The 16137-nt window shown below is 44.7% G+C and overlaps 1 protein-coding gene across 2 annotated transcripts in view; it reads left to right on the forward strand.

Annotated features, from left to right (window-relative positions):
- The window catches only part of BMPER (BMP binding endothelial regulator), a 265901-nt gene that overhangs the window by 18317 nt on the left and 231447 nt on the right, over positions 1–16137 (forward strand). For both annotated transcript variants that reach the window (XM_019925711.3, XM_073809815.1), the window contains exon 3: positions 13512–13611. In XM_019925711.3, the coding sequence (XP_019781270.1) occupies positions 13512–13611 (100 nt within the window). The remainder of the gene's footprint in view (positions 1–13511; positions 13612–16137) is intronic.

The following is a 16137-nucleotide window of genomic DNA, read 5'->3' on the forward strand; positions in this document are numbered from 1 at the left end:
GGCATTTGTGCCTGTGGGTGGGTGTGGGTGTGTATAAGGACTTACACATAGAGAGATCTCTCAGCACTTGAATGTTGGGTTTATAAGAATTTTGTTTATTTGGCTACTCTTTTTTAGACCTTTTTATGCTGGGTCTTCCTTATCTTTTTGAACTTTAAATATTGGAGGGCCCCAGGATTCATTCGATCAAGATGTTTCTCTGTTTACACTCCTTCCCTAGGTGATTTTTATACAGATTCATGGCTTAAAAAATACATATATGCTGAAAGTTCCCACATTTATGTTCCCAGTTCCCTTACCCTTCAAGTGCAGACTCGTAAATTCAAACATCTCCTTGGCACCTCCAAGCATCTCAAACTTAAAATGGCCCAAACTGAGATCTCATTTTCCACCCCTCCTCCAAATCTCTTTTCCCCCAGCCAGCAATGTCAGCTGCACTGCTCCATTCTCTTAAGCCATCAGCCATGATGTCCTGGACTCCTCTTTCTCTTACATCCTATATTCTATCTACTAGCAAATCTTGATGACAAAACCTTAAAAATATATCTGATAATATCTAACTATCTCCATGATCACTTTTGCCTCTGGACAATATATTATCAAGCAGTGGCCATTGAAAACTATACATCCCATTTTTTCACTTATTTACAAAACATCCCGCAGTGGCTTCTCAGCTGACTTGGCATACAGTCTGAAGTCTAACTACAAGGCCCTGCCGGATCTGGCTTCTGATGCTGTCTCTGGCCCCACCCCCCAAAGCATCTTCCCCTCCTGGTCTGCTACTCCGGCATGATCCCCGGCACCTTCTCAACAAGGGCGTCTGCTCTTTCCTGTCCCCGGGACACACTTGTTCAATATATTTACACATTCTCATTTCTTCACTCTGGCCTCTGAGGAAATGTTTCCTTATTAGAGGGCCTTTGTTCTGACCACTCTTCCCCAATAGTACACACCCTGTCATTCTGTTCCTTTGTCCTGCTTCCTTTTCTCCAAAGCCCTCATCAGTGGCCACTGTGTCACGTGTGTCTTTGTTTTTTTGAAGGCCTCCCGACTAGAATGTCAGCTCTGTGAGGATGTGGACTCTCCCGTTCATGCTGTATCCCAGGGCCTGGGACAGTGCTGGGTCCTTCCAGTGCGTACCTGTATCAGTTGGATAACTGAGTATATGCCGTGTTTAATTTAATTTAATTTTAAGACTCAGTTGAATGGAATCAATTAGTTTTTAAGTAATGAATTCAATTAATTAATGGTGTGTAATTTTTTGATTCTATAATTTGAAGATCTAATTCTCTTCCTCGAAAATAAATTATGAATTTTCCTTTCTACTCTAAACGCTGCTTTTTCTGTAATGAAGACTTGCCATTTTCATGGCTCACGTTACTTTGCATATTAAGTCGGATGGTGGGGAAATTGTACAGATACACTGACAAAGATGAAAAGCTATCTCCAATGAACCAAATAAAATTGTAGTAAAGTATATAATAAGCAATAATAATTATAAAATAAAATGTGTCCTATGGAAAACTGGTTTTAAAAGTAGATATTACTGCTCACACTTGGTAGCATAATGATGATTGGTTTTGTAATGTAAATTAAAATTCAGTATGCTGGTATTTTACACTTTACCTAAAACATATTATGGAAGAAAGACTAGCAAAGTGTGTTAAATATTACAATTTCGTAGAGCAAGAAAAAAGTGGCACAAAGTATTTCCCACGATATGCATAAGACAGGCTGCTCTACTGTAGGCAATGCCCAGTCATGTCACTGCACCTACCTTGGAGGGCACTAGGATGGCATCACTGAAGGAGATCCCTTCTGAGGGCTGTCAAATCCCAAGGGTCTGACATAGGTAGGTCTAATTCTGTCTCAGTGAGAGAACTGTATGACAAAACTTTTCTGAGGCTCATTCAGTGGCCCACCTAGTGTCTGAAGAACAGGAGGATTTGAATGATCTCTGGGAGTTTATGGCTGTGGAATTTGGTTGAAACAGACCTTCGCCTCCTCTGAACTCATGACTAGGACCGCATCCACTCATGTTGCAGCATGTGAGGAGCTTTTGCCGTGTTTATGCTCTGGCCCCTCTCCCTCTTGGACTGGAAGCTCTTCTAGGGCAGAGGATGGATCTGATTCATATGTTCTGTTCTCAGCAAAAACCTGGCACAGTGCCTGGCCCATGGCAGGGGCTCAACAATATTTGTTAAACAGATCCATGGATTTTTATTCAGATAGATTTGAATTTTGTGGTGCAAAGGTTTAACCTACAGAAAAATCCAAGTTCGTAGCCAAGATGTCACATTTTTAAAGACCATTTGTGTTCTGTTGATATTTTTGTCTTATTTTAGATGTTAAAGCTTTGGAGAAACTGCCCTCTGATGAAACCCTTTAAAAAAAGCAATGATGAAGGGTAATAATCATGGCCAAGCATTGCTTTTTTAAAATGGGGCACATGTTGTGAATCCCTTTAGCAACAAGTTTATGTTAATGGTGTTTTATGGGTGACCGGTCATTTTCATTCCTTTATAACACCTTAATCAGAAAAGGATTATATGCAAAATTGGCATTTGTTGATTAATGACTTTGAATGTGGAAGCTAGTGGATTAAAATTACATTCTAAACCTATGAAATAAATCTGTGGCTTCTCCAGTTCTTTCTGACATCTGCATGTGGCCCTTGGGGAAGACTTGGTGAAGAGAACATGCTGTTAATGGCCCTGGTGAATGAGTCAGACCAACCCTAGCTCCTCACAGGCTTGCCTTCATATGGGGGATGCTGTCTGAGGCTGGCTTTTTCAGTTCTGTGAACTTCCATCTGGCCAGAGGACGCCTGCCCCCTTGCTCCCCTGCCTGACATTCCTCAGGCTAAGCGGCCACTCTCTGCCGTCAGTACCAGTGTAAATACAGCCCAGGAGCAGGGATGTTTCCATCACCTGATGCATCAGACAGCCCTTACCGTTATCAGTAGGCAGGACAGCAGGAACCAGCCCTAAAGTCTGCCATCCCAGGGGTCCCTTTGAAAGCCTCTGTGATTGCTGGTGGTCGGGGTCAATTGTACAGATGTCTTTAAAAGTGTCTCACTAGTGACCAGAAAGTTACTTTGTCAAGATGACAGATGGGCTGCGAGCCGTTCCTCTGCCCTGCCTATTCCCTGTGATGTCAGCTCCATTCACTTGTCAAGATCAGGTATTTTTGTAGCTCCCACCAGCGTGCAGGCTTTCATGGGCAACCCGTGAAAAATTTTCTGTTCTCTTCTGTGCAAAATCTGCTCAGTGTCTTGCTGTTGACCCACGGGAATGAGGGGGCCTTTGAGGACCTGGTGAGTCCCACTCACTGTGGGTGGAAGGCGCAGGGAGGAGACACCTACTGGCGAGAGGGCGACAGCCCTCCAAGGCTGGTCTTAAGAAGAAGTGGTTTGTCACCACCAATCACCCTGGTAGGACACAAATGGGATGTAAGACATTCGGTTTCTGTGTTTTGGATGTGTTCGCTCTTCATTGCCAGAGAATCATCTGTGTGTACAATTAAAAGGGTTCATTGAGTTCACAGCTTCTTTGGATAGCTGGGGAGCCCAGCTTGTTATATTGTGATGAGTCAGAAGAGGGACTGCCGAAATAACATCTCCAGGTAGCCTTCCTTAACCACCATATCACGACCTTTCCTATGGAAGTGACTCCAATGTTATTGTTATTTTTAACTCCTGAACCCTCATTCCTTGCTTCCTCTGATGCCCCTGCCAACCTGGCCAGCAGCCTCTGTGCTGTCCCTGAGACTGGGAAGCCTGGCTAATGCCCTCTGATGTCGATCCCGCTGGTGGTTGGGGTCAGACCCCCATCCTCTTCTTGCTAGTTCTAAAGAACGCACCAGAAAGGCATAAAAATATTCACAGATTTTCACCCCACCTCCCTTTTTTGTTTTCTTCTGGGGCAGAGGAAAAAGCTGATTCATTACTTGTCATGTGCTGAAGGGTGCCCGTAGTGTAAAATAATCAACGGTCTTGGGAGAGGTAGCTGGGCCGCTTGCACACGAGGCTGTGTTACTTTCCAGCCTGTGCTCCCCTTCACCCTGGGTTCATATCTTCTTCCCGTGCGGGAGTCTGTGGATGTTTTCTCTGCAGCCCTGACTCCATGCCCCATCCCAGCTGTGTGAGTTCCTTTTGATTGGGAGGAGAAAAGGGTAGACTCGGGAATGTGGATCACATGCAGGAAGGCTGCTGACATTCACTCCTCAGTTCACATACCTGGCTCCCGTCCCCTGGCAGAAGGGGACACAGTCCACCCTCTGATTTTCCAGCCTGCTTCTGGGAGCCTGAGTGATGTCACAGAGCTGCATCTGCGACAGGATCCCCTGCACTCAGTCACTGGCTGCTCTGTGTTCAATCCATTGCAGTTACATTAATGTAGTGTTGCCAGCAGATCCCTTGCTTATACGATGTACGGTGTAATAAAAACCAGGCAGTGCTACTTTCTTTGGGCTACTATTTTTATTTGGTGGTTATTTCTTTTGTGTTCTGCCTTCGCTAATGTTTTGGTTCTATTTCAAAATATGATTAAACAGAATGAGGAGCTGTTTGACACTCTGCCCTGTTTTAAATCAGAGCTGTACTTGAGTAGCCGGGACAGTCTAATGGCCTGTGTTCCTTTGTTCTGAGAGTTCCTTGAAAAGGCCAAAGAAAAAAAGCCAGACCTAAATCTTTAAATGGCTTAGGACCCCCAAACAATCCCTCCAACAAACTAAAGTCTGTTAAAAAATAATTGAAATGTTAGGTAAGTTAAATATAAAAAAGGGCCTCCTTATTAATCCCCCGTTGCTTCTGCTGGCACGTGTCATATTTTCAAGGTACAGTATCAGGAGAACACTGTCATTTAGTGACATATTAGGGCCATATATCATGAGAACATCGCCTTGGTAGAGGATACGGGCACTAAAAGACACGATTCTGGCCAGACAGAGCAACAGGGGGTCTTACTTCTTTTCTCCAACCCCTTGCACTCCCCCCCTACCTTTTTCTTTAATCTCCCTCTGTGTTGCAGAGAAGTGAATTTCTTCATGGGATATGACTTGTTGCAAAATAATCGGGGGGCCCCAGTGGGCTTCATAAAGTCTTTTAAATGTCTGGGCTTCAAGGGCAGCTTTGTTCAGAGTTTGCACCGTTAGCTGGGCCAGGGGAGGCCACGTTTGCCAGGGTCCAGGTCTCTGGGGTAAACGCTCGCCGAGCCTAGACTGGGGGAAGAAAGAATAACACTCCCAGATGGAGTGTGATGAATTGTGCGATGTTTTGCAAGATGCTTTCCCGTAAAGACTCCAAAAGTGTGGCTGTGGGATGTTGCCAGCCTCCTGGGAGAGTACCCCTCGCCCCCGCCCGGGCTCAATTCAAGGAAGAAACCTGAGGACTTGGAGGCTTTTGGTCCAGGCTCTGGTCTGTCTGGCAAATGACAGGGCACTCAGAGACTGAGACTTGTTTTGAGTTTTTAAGTCAGAGACATCATCTGTCTTTCCTCAAAGGCACTATTTTTACTCTTGTGTTCAAAATGAAATCACAAACTAAGGTTTATAATGGTCTGAAAATGGAGAGTGCTTAACAAGGGCAAACATTTAAATTTCTCGGCTGCAAGGAAGAGATGGCTCATCTTAGCCTCTAAACCCAGCAGTATGCCATAGTGATGAAATCACCGACTGTGATATCAGCGAGTCCTGGGTTTGAATCTCTGCCGTGGTGAAGCTGGGTAAGCCATTTAACCTCTCTGAGACTCAGTTCTACCCATAAAATAGGGGTAAATCAGTGCGTTCCTCAGGTTTGTTGTGAAGGTTAAAAAGGACATAATACACAAAACGCGTTGAGCACAGTCTGGCAAATAATAGATGTTCCATAAATGTCAGGTGCTATTATTCTGAATCGTTCAGCAACCTGCCTGGAAAACTATTATTGCCACTTCATTGTTTGGTTAGAGATGGATCAGCCCTGTGACTTTGGTTATTGCAGGGATTTGCAAAAGTGGTGGCGATTGGGGAAGTGGTTCAGAAAGATCTGGAAATGTTACTTTACGTTAAAAGCAAGGGCCATCGACCAAAGATATTTTAAAATAAACAGAAACATAAGAGACTTCATTGCCGCAGACCTGTATTACAGGAAATGCTAAAGAAAGTTCTTTAAGCTGCAGGGAAATAATGAGAGGGAAGCTTGTATTTTACAGGAAGTAACGTAAAACATCAGAAATGGTAGATATCTGTATAAATAAAAAAGGCTATGTTTCCTCTCAATTTCATTAAAATACATGACTCTTTACAGCAAATAATAAAGTAAAAGCAAGGGCCATTGACACCTCCCGCCTCTACTGACCTCAGATGCCTCCCACCTCTTGTACTGACCTCACTCAGTTGGGGAAGAGAAGAGACCTCAGCTGGGAAATTTGGGTTATTTTCCCTATCAAACGCACTTTCTTCGCTTTAGAAATGGTTTTGTTAGTGTTTTTTCGACTTTCGTTGAGCTGAGAGACATGGCCCAGAGCCTCGTATTCGTACACTAAGGCTTTGGAGTGTCCCAAACTGCCTTTCCTTTTTTTTTTTTTTTTTTCCTCCGAGCTCTTCCTGTGCAGGAGTTATGAAGAAGTCAATTGTACTATCAGTAACAAAGAAGAAGCAAGTCAAAGCTTAATTAAAATAATAAATCATCAATCACATTTACTACTGCCATTGGCAACCACTGAGCTATCTCAGTCTCTCCCCACCCCCTCCCAGCGCCCCCCCCACCATGATTATTTTCTAAGAGATTAAGAACAGATTTTGTCCAGAGGAGACCAGCTGGAGCACGTACAAACTTGTGTTGTCTCCTTTCTGAGGCTCATGCTCCCTTGCAAAGGATTTCCCCGGACCACATGTTCCAGAGAGGGAATCACTTTACTTTTTGGATTCTCAAAACCGGTGACATCAATGAAGCCTGCCCCCTCTGGATCTTTTCTTTCAGTTTTTGTCTACATTTCTGCATTCTAGAACTGTAACGTTTTGCAGTTAGAGCTGTTTATTGGAGTTTTGGCCCATCCCTTCTGTGGCATCTTTCACAGGTTACCTTCTAACAGGGCAGGGAACATGGCGGGAGACCTCACATGTCCGCCCCAGGTGGCCTGTCTTTCCAGAAAATTTCCAGACTTGCTCAACTACATACTAATCTAGTCCTGAACTCTCAACAGTCATGTAGGAGCTAACCTAATTTTAATATGATGCACCCATAAATTTTAATGCTGTGTTTTAGCAACTAACCTCCCTGGCTATCCTCTTAATCCAGGTCTGGGAACCAGGTTCTCTTCCCAAGTTCATTGCTAGCTAGCTCTGAGGGACCTGAGACACTTAACTTCATTGTGTGCCATTCCTCCGACTGCAAATCTTAGGAAACCTGTGAGGATTAATGAAATAATGTCTGCAGAGCTCTTTAGAAGAAAAGTGCTATGTAAACATGAAGTATTATTCTTCTGTTTATGAGACATTTTATAATATTGCCTAGGAGAAATTGTGACTGGTGTTCGAAAGTACCATAAAGTTCCTTTTTCGGCTCTTTCGGGCCTGGAATTGGGTTACAATGGAGCACTTCAAGGAAAAGTTGACCTCTTTGACTACATGTGTGGGGAGACTGGGAATTCCAAGGAGAATACATGCGCTGATGTTGGATCACCTTCCTCCTTGGGAAACTTGACGCAAAACATCTGTATTCCTAAAAACAAATTCCTCTGTGAGCAATTTTGAGACTCTCAAATAGTGAAACACTACCGTGTGGGCACTTCAAACAAATTCGGTAATAAAGAGAATTTGACTAAGGGTCTTAGTGTCCTATTTGCGCTCACTGACAACGATAGCTTTTGAGTCAAGGTGGAATTCTTTTCTGTAGTTCTCACTTGGTGTCAGAAGTTACACTGCAGTGTTTGTGTGATCTGCTAACGTCTGATGTCTTGTCCCCTCTAAGCACGTGTACATTTCCAGACCATAGATAGGAAGCTTGCTGCGTGGTTTCTTTCCTGTTCACACAGCACTGGGTGCAATGGCACATGGGCCAAGCCTTTGGTTCAGCTGCTTTAGAACTTCCACTCCTTTCCTTCTCCGAGTCACTGTGCTGGGCATCCATCCCCTGACAGTAGCTGATGACAGAGGGAACGCCTGATTCAGAATTACTATGGGTCCAGCCCCATGGATATTTGCATTTTGATAGGGGAATCCATCTCTAGGGCCCCTCCCTAAAAAAGACTACAGTGAGGAAATGACACAGGGGTGTGTGCATATATGCGGCAAGGCAGGGTAGTCTGGAGGGTTTTTAATTTAGGAAAGAGAGTCACTTCTACCTCTTTATCCTCTCTACTGATATCACCTGGCCCATGCGCTTTATTGACATATTTTGTTGTTCATTTGGGGCAGAAAAAAATATTACAACTTCACGGCCTTCTTGATTTTCTGAAAAAGGATTTGGCACTTAGAATTTGCAAGTTCGCCAAATGACCGCTATTTGCCTCCAAGGCAGGCTTTGCTTTCATAAAAGCCAAGGATGGAAGGAAAATAACACCATCTTCTAGAGGAAGAGACTCATGTGGTCTGCCACCTTCCTAATATGGCTAATCACATGGAGGATCAGCAGGCAAGGCACCAGGTATTTTCATTTTCCTTATTTCGAGAGATTTGTGTTGCTGTTTCATAGTCTAGAAATACAGCATCTGCCAGCCGACGTTTCTCCCTGATCACTCTCATCATATCAGCTGCTGTGTTGTCCTCTCCAGATTTTTAATTTTATTATTATGCTTAAATATAAATGAAAGGTCAGGTAATACTTTCCATAGTCCATAATAGGATTGCGCCTGGAAAAATCTTAGAAAAAAAAAAATATCTTCAAGACACTGGCTTGAAATAAAACAAAAGCATCTCAAAAACATTTTTTTTTTTTCTCGTTGAGAAAAGCAAACAGGAAAATCTCAGAATGGCGATTTGCTATCTTCTCTAACCAGCCGCCCCCCCCGCGCTCCGCGCCGCCAAATCAGCGAGAAATCATTTCCCACCATGCCAGACACTGAAAAATGCTCAGGAGGCACTGGCGGGTCTCTTGGCACATTTCCTAAGCCCAAGGGATTCTGTGCTGCCATCTAGTGGCAGATCTTAGATACAGCAAGCTGGCTGCTGGAATCCTGTTTGAACTTGGCTGCGCCGGAGCTGTGGTTTGGCTCCCGTCCCTATAGAGCTTTGTTGCCAGCTATGTAAGTTTTTTTCTTTATTACTCCCTATGCCCCTCTTTTCTTTTTGTTTGTTGGCACTTCATTTCATGTGCCCCCAGAGGCTGTGTTTTGAATTTTGATATATTTGGTCTTTCTGAAAGGAGGCAATAATGCAAACAGATGCCTTTGACAACAGGTAAATCACAGGCTGGCTGACCCTAGAAAGTGGTAAACATGGAGAGACAGAGACTGAGAATGAAAAATGTGATGGCGTTTATTACTCGTAGGCACTGGCTAGGTTGGTTTTTAAGAATGTTCTGACATTTTCCTCCAGAGCATTTTTACCACCATTTCTGTGGCTTAGATTTGGGGAGACTCAAACTCAGGTTGGAATCTTGGGGAAAATTTGCTTGGGGACGTGAGTCTGGCTGTCAGAGGTGTGATAGGCATAGATACCTATCAATATACAAAATAGTGCATCTTTCATTGTTACCAGAAAACAGCTGGTGTTTGTAGACCTTCCCATGGTTGATGATGACACAGCTCCTTGGAGCTATTCAGCTCTTGTTAGAGAGCTCATTTCACATATGTGGAACCACCTGGAAGGTATTAATCTCTCCTGGGGCCTTAGGACTATGACATTCTTTAGTACTTGTGTGTATCCTGCATGCTGGGAAGTAGCAAAGTGCAGCATTTAAGCACGTGCCTTTGGAGTCGGACCTCTATTTGTATTCCAGATCTTCCTCTTGTGTGACCTGGGCAAGTTTACTAATGTTGGTTCCTCATCTGTAAAATGGGGATGATGTGGAATTTTTTTGTGAAATAATGCATATACTATTCTTAGCACAGAGCCTGATACATAGAAAGTGTTCAGTAAGTGTGAGTCAGTGTCAGAAAACATTTTGTGAATGAAAACGTGAACCGAATGAGCCATGACCTTGAGTAAGAGCAGAGGACACTTGGTGCACGTGGGGATGAGGCGGCCAGTGGAGAGGGAGTCCTGAAGACACGGCATTGCGTGTGCCCCTTCTCACCAGAGCTGCTGGCTTGAAGACCAGTGTTTTTGTCTCTTGACAAAATCAGGGAAAGCAAAGTGAGTGGTCTTAATTAACCTGTGCTTGAATTTATTCTGTAGCTGCTGGACTCAATTAAGAAGATGGAGGAATCAGCCTCTCACCAGCGATTCTCTGCAGTTTTTCTTTCTTTCTTTGAGGGCCTGGGATTCTGAGCTTGTGCTCTATATCCATGCAACCAGGCAGCTGGGAAATGATCAGGTCTGGCAGCTCTGTACCAGCGTGACCCTTGGTAGATATAAAAAAACTCCAAGTGTTGTCAGAAGGGGGAAAAAACCTCACTAAACCTACAGCTAAAGTTTAGGTTTATTTCTCTCTGTGCGAGTGTGTGTGTGTGTGTGTGAGTACACAAAAAATTCCAGAAGTGAATCTACAAATCATCTGGTTGAAATAAATTTTCTGCTGAACTATAATTACGAGCTATTTATTATGGATCTTGGGATCTTGCTATGGATTTTGATTGGCTGCTAGGTTTCTAATTTAGAAAAGAATTCCTATATGTAAGAGACTGTGTGTCTTCCTATACATTAGACCCCAAATTTTGACTTTACACCCACTCTGACTACTGTTAGAGTTTTTACTTCCTTGTGTCTGAGGAGTCTTCCTTTCAGAGAGGAGATGCACTTGGGGGTTGGGGGGTGGCTTTTCCTTAAGGCTGCAGCCAGCTTTGCTGAATGCATAAAGCCGAGGTAACAGATGCTCTGAGGTAATGCCCTGGGTGGGGCAGCTGGTATCAAACTATGGCTTTGAGTAACTGCACTTTGCAAAGCTAAGTCACTGTTCATAATGCCAAGCAGCATAGACACCTGATCGTTGTTCTAGATTACTTTGGTGGTGGCAAAAGGGCTCTATTAATTTTTAAGGATGTACCTCTTTAATTTGAATTGTGACCATAACTATGTATTATGTTTGTATTTAAGAAAAAAATATGAACATAACTCAAAGGGCCATGACTTACAGTGAGTCATGATGCCACCATTATTATGAAGAAGAGAGGGTGAGGGAAGGAGAGTTGCAGGGCTCGGAGCCAGGATACCTGGGTTCAGGTTGCAGGCCGCCGTTCACGCCGGGACTGTGGACAGCTCCCGAGCCCACCTCAGCCCCGCTGGTACTAAGAACGCTCCCTGCACAGTGGTGGTTCTCAGCCTGGGCTGCACACTGGAATTACCTGGGGAGCCTGGTCCTGAGATAAATCAGATCTGAGCTTCAGGGAATGGGAGACAGTGCCAGGCTTTGTTAAGAACTGCACACGGGTTCTGATTAGCAGGCAAGGGTGAGGATCACTGCTAGCCCTATGAGAACCTTTATCACATAACACCAAAAAGGGGGAAAGAAAAGGAGACTGGATTACTCAGGTCAACCACACCTTACAATCAGACACCAATAACCAATAAACGAAGAAACAGAAGGTCTGCACACCAGCCCTGCAGGAGTGGGTACAGTGCTGAGAACTGATGCTCGCTCTTTGAGTGGCCAGGCAGGTGTTGGGACGGCCCCATCAGTGTGTTTACCACATTGGCCTCGGTAATGATGGCCATTTTCTACGTGGGGGCATTTGAGCAGCACCGATCGGGGTGGGCTCATTATTCCCATGCTTCAGTGGCCTTGCAAAGCCATCAGCGCAGTGAGACAACAAGACTGTGTAGAAATAGAGCTGTTGGAAAGGTGAGGCTCACCTGTGCCCAGGCTCCATATACCTTACTCTGGGGGAGGAGTGATTGGTGAGTTGGAGGGAGTGGGGTTCTGGGACTCTCGGAGGTTCTGCTCATTCAAAAAGGGAGGAGAGGACAATTTGGACTCATTTTAGAATCATTTTAGCCCCTGGGAACATCTTGAGGGGCTCTGCAACTCCTAGGGAATTGGAGGGCAGCACAGAAGGTGACATGTTTTATCTGAGAACTGCTTTAGAGCTAGAATTTGGTGTATGGGCTCAGCTTGGACCCCAGGTCCCCAACACACACACACACACACACACACACACACACACTTAAACACTCTCACACCCCTCACCCCCCACACCCCTCCTTGGTGCTGGAATAGAAGTGGGGAGATCTTCCTTATTCTTGACATTGAAGCATACTGGTTACACTTGTGAAACTTCCCAAGGTCATTGTCAGGGCTGAGTCAGGATTTCTCCTGCACATATTCCAGGAGGGTTCTGAATTCATCTCGAGGTCAGAGGGCTGGTCAGTTGCTCCTCTCTGATCTCTCCCTAAATCAGGCAATGAATGTGGCCATCCCAGCCTTAACTCAGGGTAGGGCGTGGGCATTGTACACATTTGAGAGCTCAATATCGAAATCCACCTCTGCCACTGCAAAGCTGTATGATCTTGAAAAAGTCATAGACCTGCTCTGAACAGCAGTTTTCTTGCTTATAAACAAGAGATAGTGATAATACTTATCTCACAGCATTTCAATAGGAATGGAAGCCACGGCACCTAGCATTTAGTAGAACCTTGTTACAGCTCCAATCTCGTTGAAGTGTTGTGATACAGTATTTTTGGTTCATGTGCATCCTGTTCTCCAAACAGGTATATGCATCATATTTGGATCTTCTTGAAGTCATTTTAATAGCTAACTTTTCAGGATAAAACCAAAGATGCAAATGCTCACCACACTGTCATTAGCATAAGTGCTAATATAATGCAGCTGTCCCACAGCTATAAAACACTGACTCCTGTGTCTCTGCTTGGCATAGGGAATATTATCTTTTCTCTTACTGAGCCGATTCAATACTCAACTTTGTCATTATTTGAGTTGGAACTTTAGATTGCTGCATTTTAATGCACTCTACTATTAAGGATTGTTGGACGGCCGTGTGCAAATATTTTTGTTCTCACGATGCAGTCCTGGCCCAGGTAGCCCAATGGGCAAAATATGATTTACACAAATATTATCATTTCTATAGTGTGTACTAAAAAGAAACCTTAGAGCAGGGCGGGAGAAAGCCTCTCTCTCTCTCTCTCTCTCTCTCTCTCTCTCTCTCTCTCTCTCTCGGAGTTCGGTTATCTAGGTTAAATTGGCTGGTAAAGAAGGGACTTTTCATCCCCTTTCATCTGCCCCTAATCTCAATCTATTCCTGGAAGGATATTTTTGTTCCAGAAAGAGCAAAATCTCATTTGCTATCACAGAGTTTTCTCACCAAGATGAAGGCAAGATAGGAAGAGGGAAGCTAGGAAAACCTCAGCCATGTGCTAGGATTCCGGGGATTCTGTTTTGAAGTTGATTTCAGATGTTTCTTGTCCTTTTTGCCTAGAACAAGGAAGTGACCTGTAAGAGAGAGAAGTGCCCAGTGCTGTCGAGAGACTGTGCCCTGGCCATCAAGCAGAGGGGAGCCTGTTGTGAGCGGTGCAAAGGTAATTTATGTTTTGGCTGCCTTTTCTGGCTGCTCCTGCAAGCATTTTACTTTCTCTTTCTCTCGCCTTTCTCTTCACTCAGCTCTTGGCTTGGGTGCAAGTGGGTGTTGGGAGGGAAGCTGCTGTGTGTGTGAGTGTTGGGGGGTTGGTAGTAAGGGGGGTCCTCCTAGTGGGGGATGAAAGTATGGCGAGCATCTATATCGTTGGTTTATTTTCTGAGGCAAGTTGTTAAAATGCCACAGAAGAGATGTAAACATGATGCCTCTGCAGGTTGGTACACACGCACGCAAGCCTGTTCTGTCACGAAGTTTCAACACTCAGTTTTTCGAGGCTCTACGCTCGCCCTGCCCACCTCTGCCAGAGGAGTCTTTTAGACCAATTTTTATCATTTTGGTCCCTATTAAAGTTGTTTCTTTCCTTCCAAATTAAATCTAAGTCCTTCCCTTTGTCTTTGAAGCATCTCTAAAATGCCCTTACTCCACCCCCATCTTCTGTGGCCTTCTGGCACGCCTGTCTCTCTCAAACACACTGTTCTAGGTTGCCTCTGCCTTAGCTCAGGTCTCTCCCCCAACCTGCCCAGATGCCGCCTGTGCTCAAGGTCCCCCAGCCCTCATCCCTCACTTTCCTGGTTAAGTTTCCATGGCATCCAGAAGTTCACACAGATACTTCAGTGATGTGCTTTTTCATTGTCTTGTTTGTGTTCAGTAGACCCTCAGCTCCTCAGGACAGGAGCCAGGTCACGCTCTGAGGTCATCTAGTGTATGTCAGTGTATGCAGTGTGGTCCCCCAGAGGTCAAAATGAGCACAGTGATTCAGGATGTGGGCTCCGGAGTCACACTGCCAAGTCCAAATCCAAAAGTCCTGGGTTGCAAAGAGATTTCTCACCCTGAAGATGCATCCTGGGTCGCAGAGTGTTCCCCAAAAGTTCATGTCCATTAGGAACCTCAGAATGTGACCTTAATTGGAAATGGGATCTTTGGAGATGTAATTAGTTAAGATAAGGTCATACCGGATTAAGGTGGCTGCAAATCCAATATGACTGGTGTCTTTATATGAAGAGCAGACAGAGACACACAGAGAAGGTGGCTGTATAACAAGAGGGGCAGGTATAGACGCCTGGGCTCTGTTGCTGAGATTCAGACTCACTTGCCCTGGGGCGGGGGGCTAAGGCATCTGTCTTTTGAAGAAGCTCCCAGGAGATTTAATGTGCAGCCTGGGTGGGAACCTCTGAAAGAGATCTTGACCAGGTGATTTCTACCCCCACAGAAGAATATCCTTTTTTGGAGCTGCAAAGGGGAGGCTCCCTTCTGTAGAGCTCTCAAAAGGAGCTCCACAGAGACCAAGTAAACTAAAGCGCCATTTCTAGTGATAACCCACAAGTCTCTACGCTCAAGGAGGACTTTGAACTTTTCAACGCACACTATTATATGAAATCCACACATCAAGGATTAATGCCAAGTTGTTTGTGAGTAACTATAGTTATTGTAGTTACTATTTATAGACTTAAACTATAATGTTTAAGTCTATAAATAAACAAGAGGCAGAGGTTGGAGTTGTGTTGCCTCAAGCCAAGGAATGCCTCGGGTTACCAGGAGCTGGGAAAAGGCCAGGAGGGTTCTTCCCTAGAAGCTTCAGATGAGCATGGCCCTGCCAACACCTTGATTTTGGACTTCTACTTTCCAGAACTGTGAGAGAATAATACATTTCTGTTGTCTTAAGCCTCCAAGCTGGTGGTAATTTGTCACAGCAGCCTGAGAAACTAATACCCCAACGTTTTCACTTGAGCAGATAGAGACATGGAACCTCTTTCTACCCCAGTTCCCTCTCCTGTTAAATGAGGATAATAATTGTGTCGGAGGGAGCTAATGGCGAGACACAGTCAATGTGTTTAGCAAAGTGCCTGGCAGTTAATATAATATAGTAGGTGCTCTGTAAATACCTGATGGACTTGACTATAAAAATGCGTCTTCCAAAGCCTTTTGGAGCAGGAGAAATTAACCATTTACTTCTCACCTCTTTCCTACGGAGTTGGGAGGCAGATGTTTTACTCACGTGACTTCTGAGAGCTATTGATGCAAGACCTGAAATAGTAACTTCTTAGGAGTCTCCCAAGCTGATGGTCAGATAAAGTAATTACAGTTAAGAATACATTACTGGGACTTCCCTGGTGGTCCAGTGGTAAAGAATCCGGCTTCCAATGCAGCGGTCGTGGGTTCGATCCCTGGTGGGCGAACTAAGATCCCACGTGCCTCGGGGCAGCTAAACCTTCGCACCACGACTACTGAGCTTGTCCGCTTCAACAAGAGAGCCCATGTGCCGCAAACGACAGTGCCCAGGTGCCCTGGAGTCTGCGGGCCACAACTAGAGAGAGAAAACAACAACAACAACAATAAAACCTGCACGCCACAACTAGAAAGAAGCCCGCGCACTGCAACGGAAGATCCTGCACGCCTCACCAAAGATCCCACGTGCCGCAACTCAGACCTGAGGCAGCCAAAATAAATAAATAAATAAAATTAAATTAAA

The sequence above is a fragment of the Tursiops truncatus genome, chromosome 9 (assembly GCF_011762595.2).
Source record: "Tursiops truncatus isolate mTurTru1 chromosome 9, mTurTru1.mat.Y, whole genome shotgun sequence".
NCBI lineage: Eukaryota > Metazoa > Chordata > Mammalia > Artiodactyla > Delphinidae > Tursiops > Tursiops truncatus.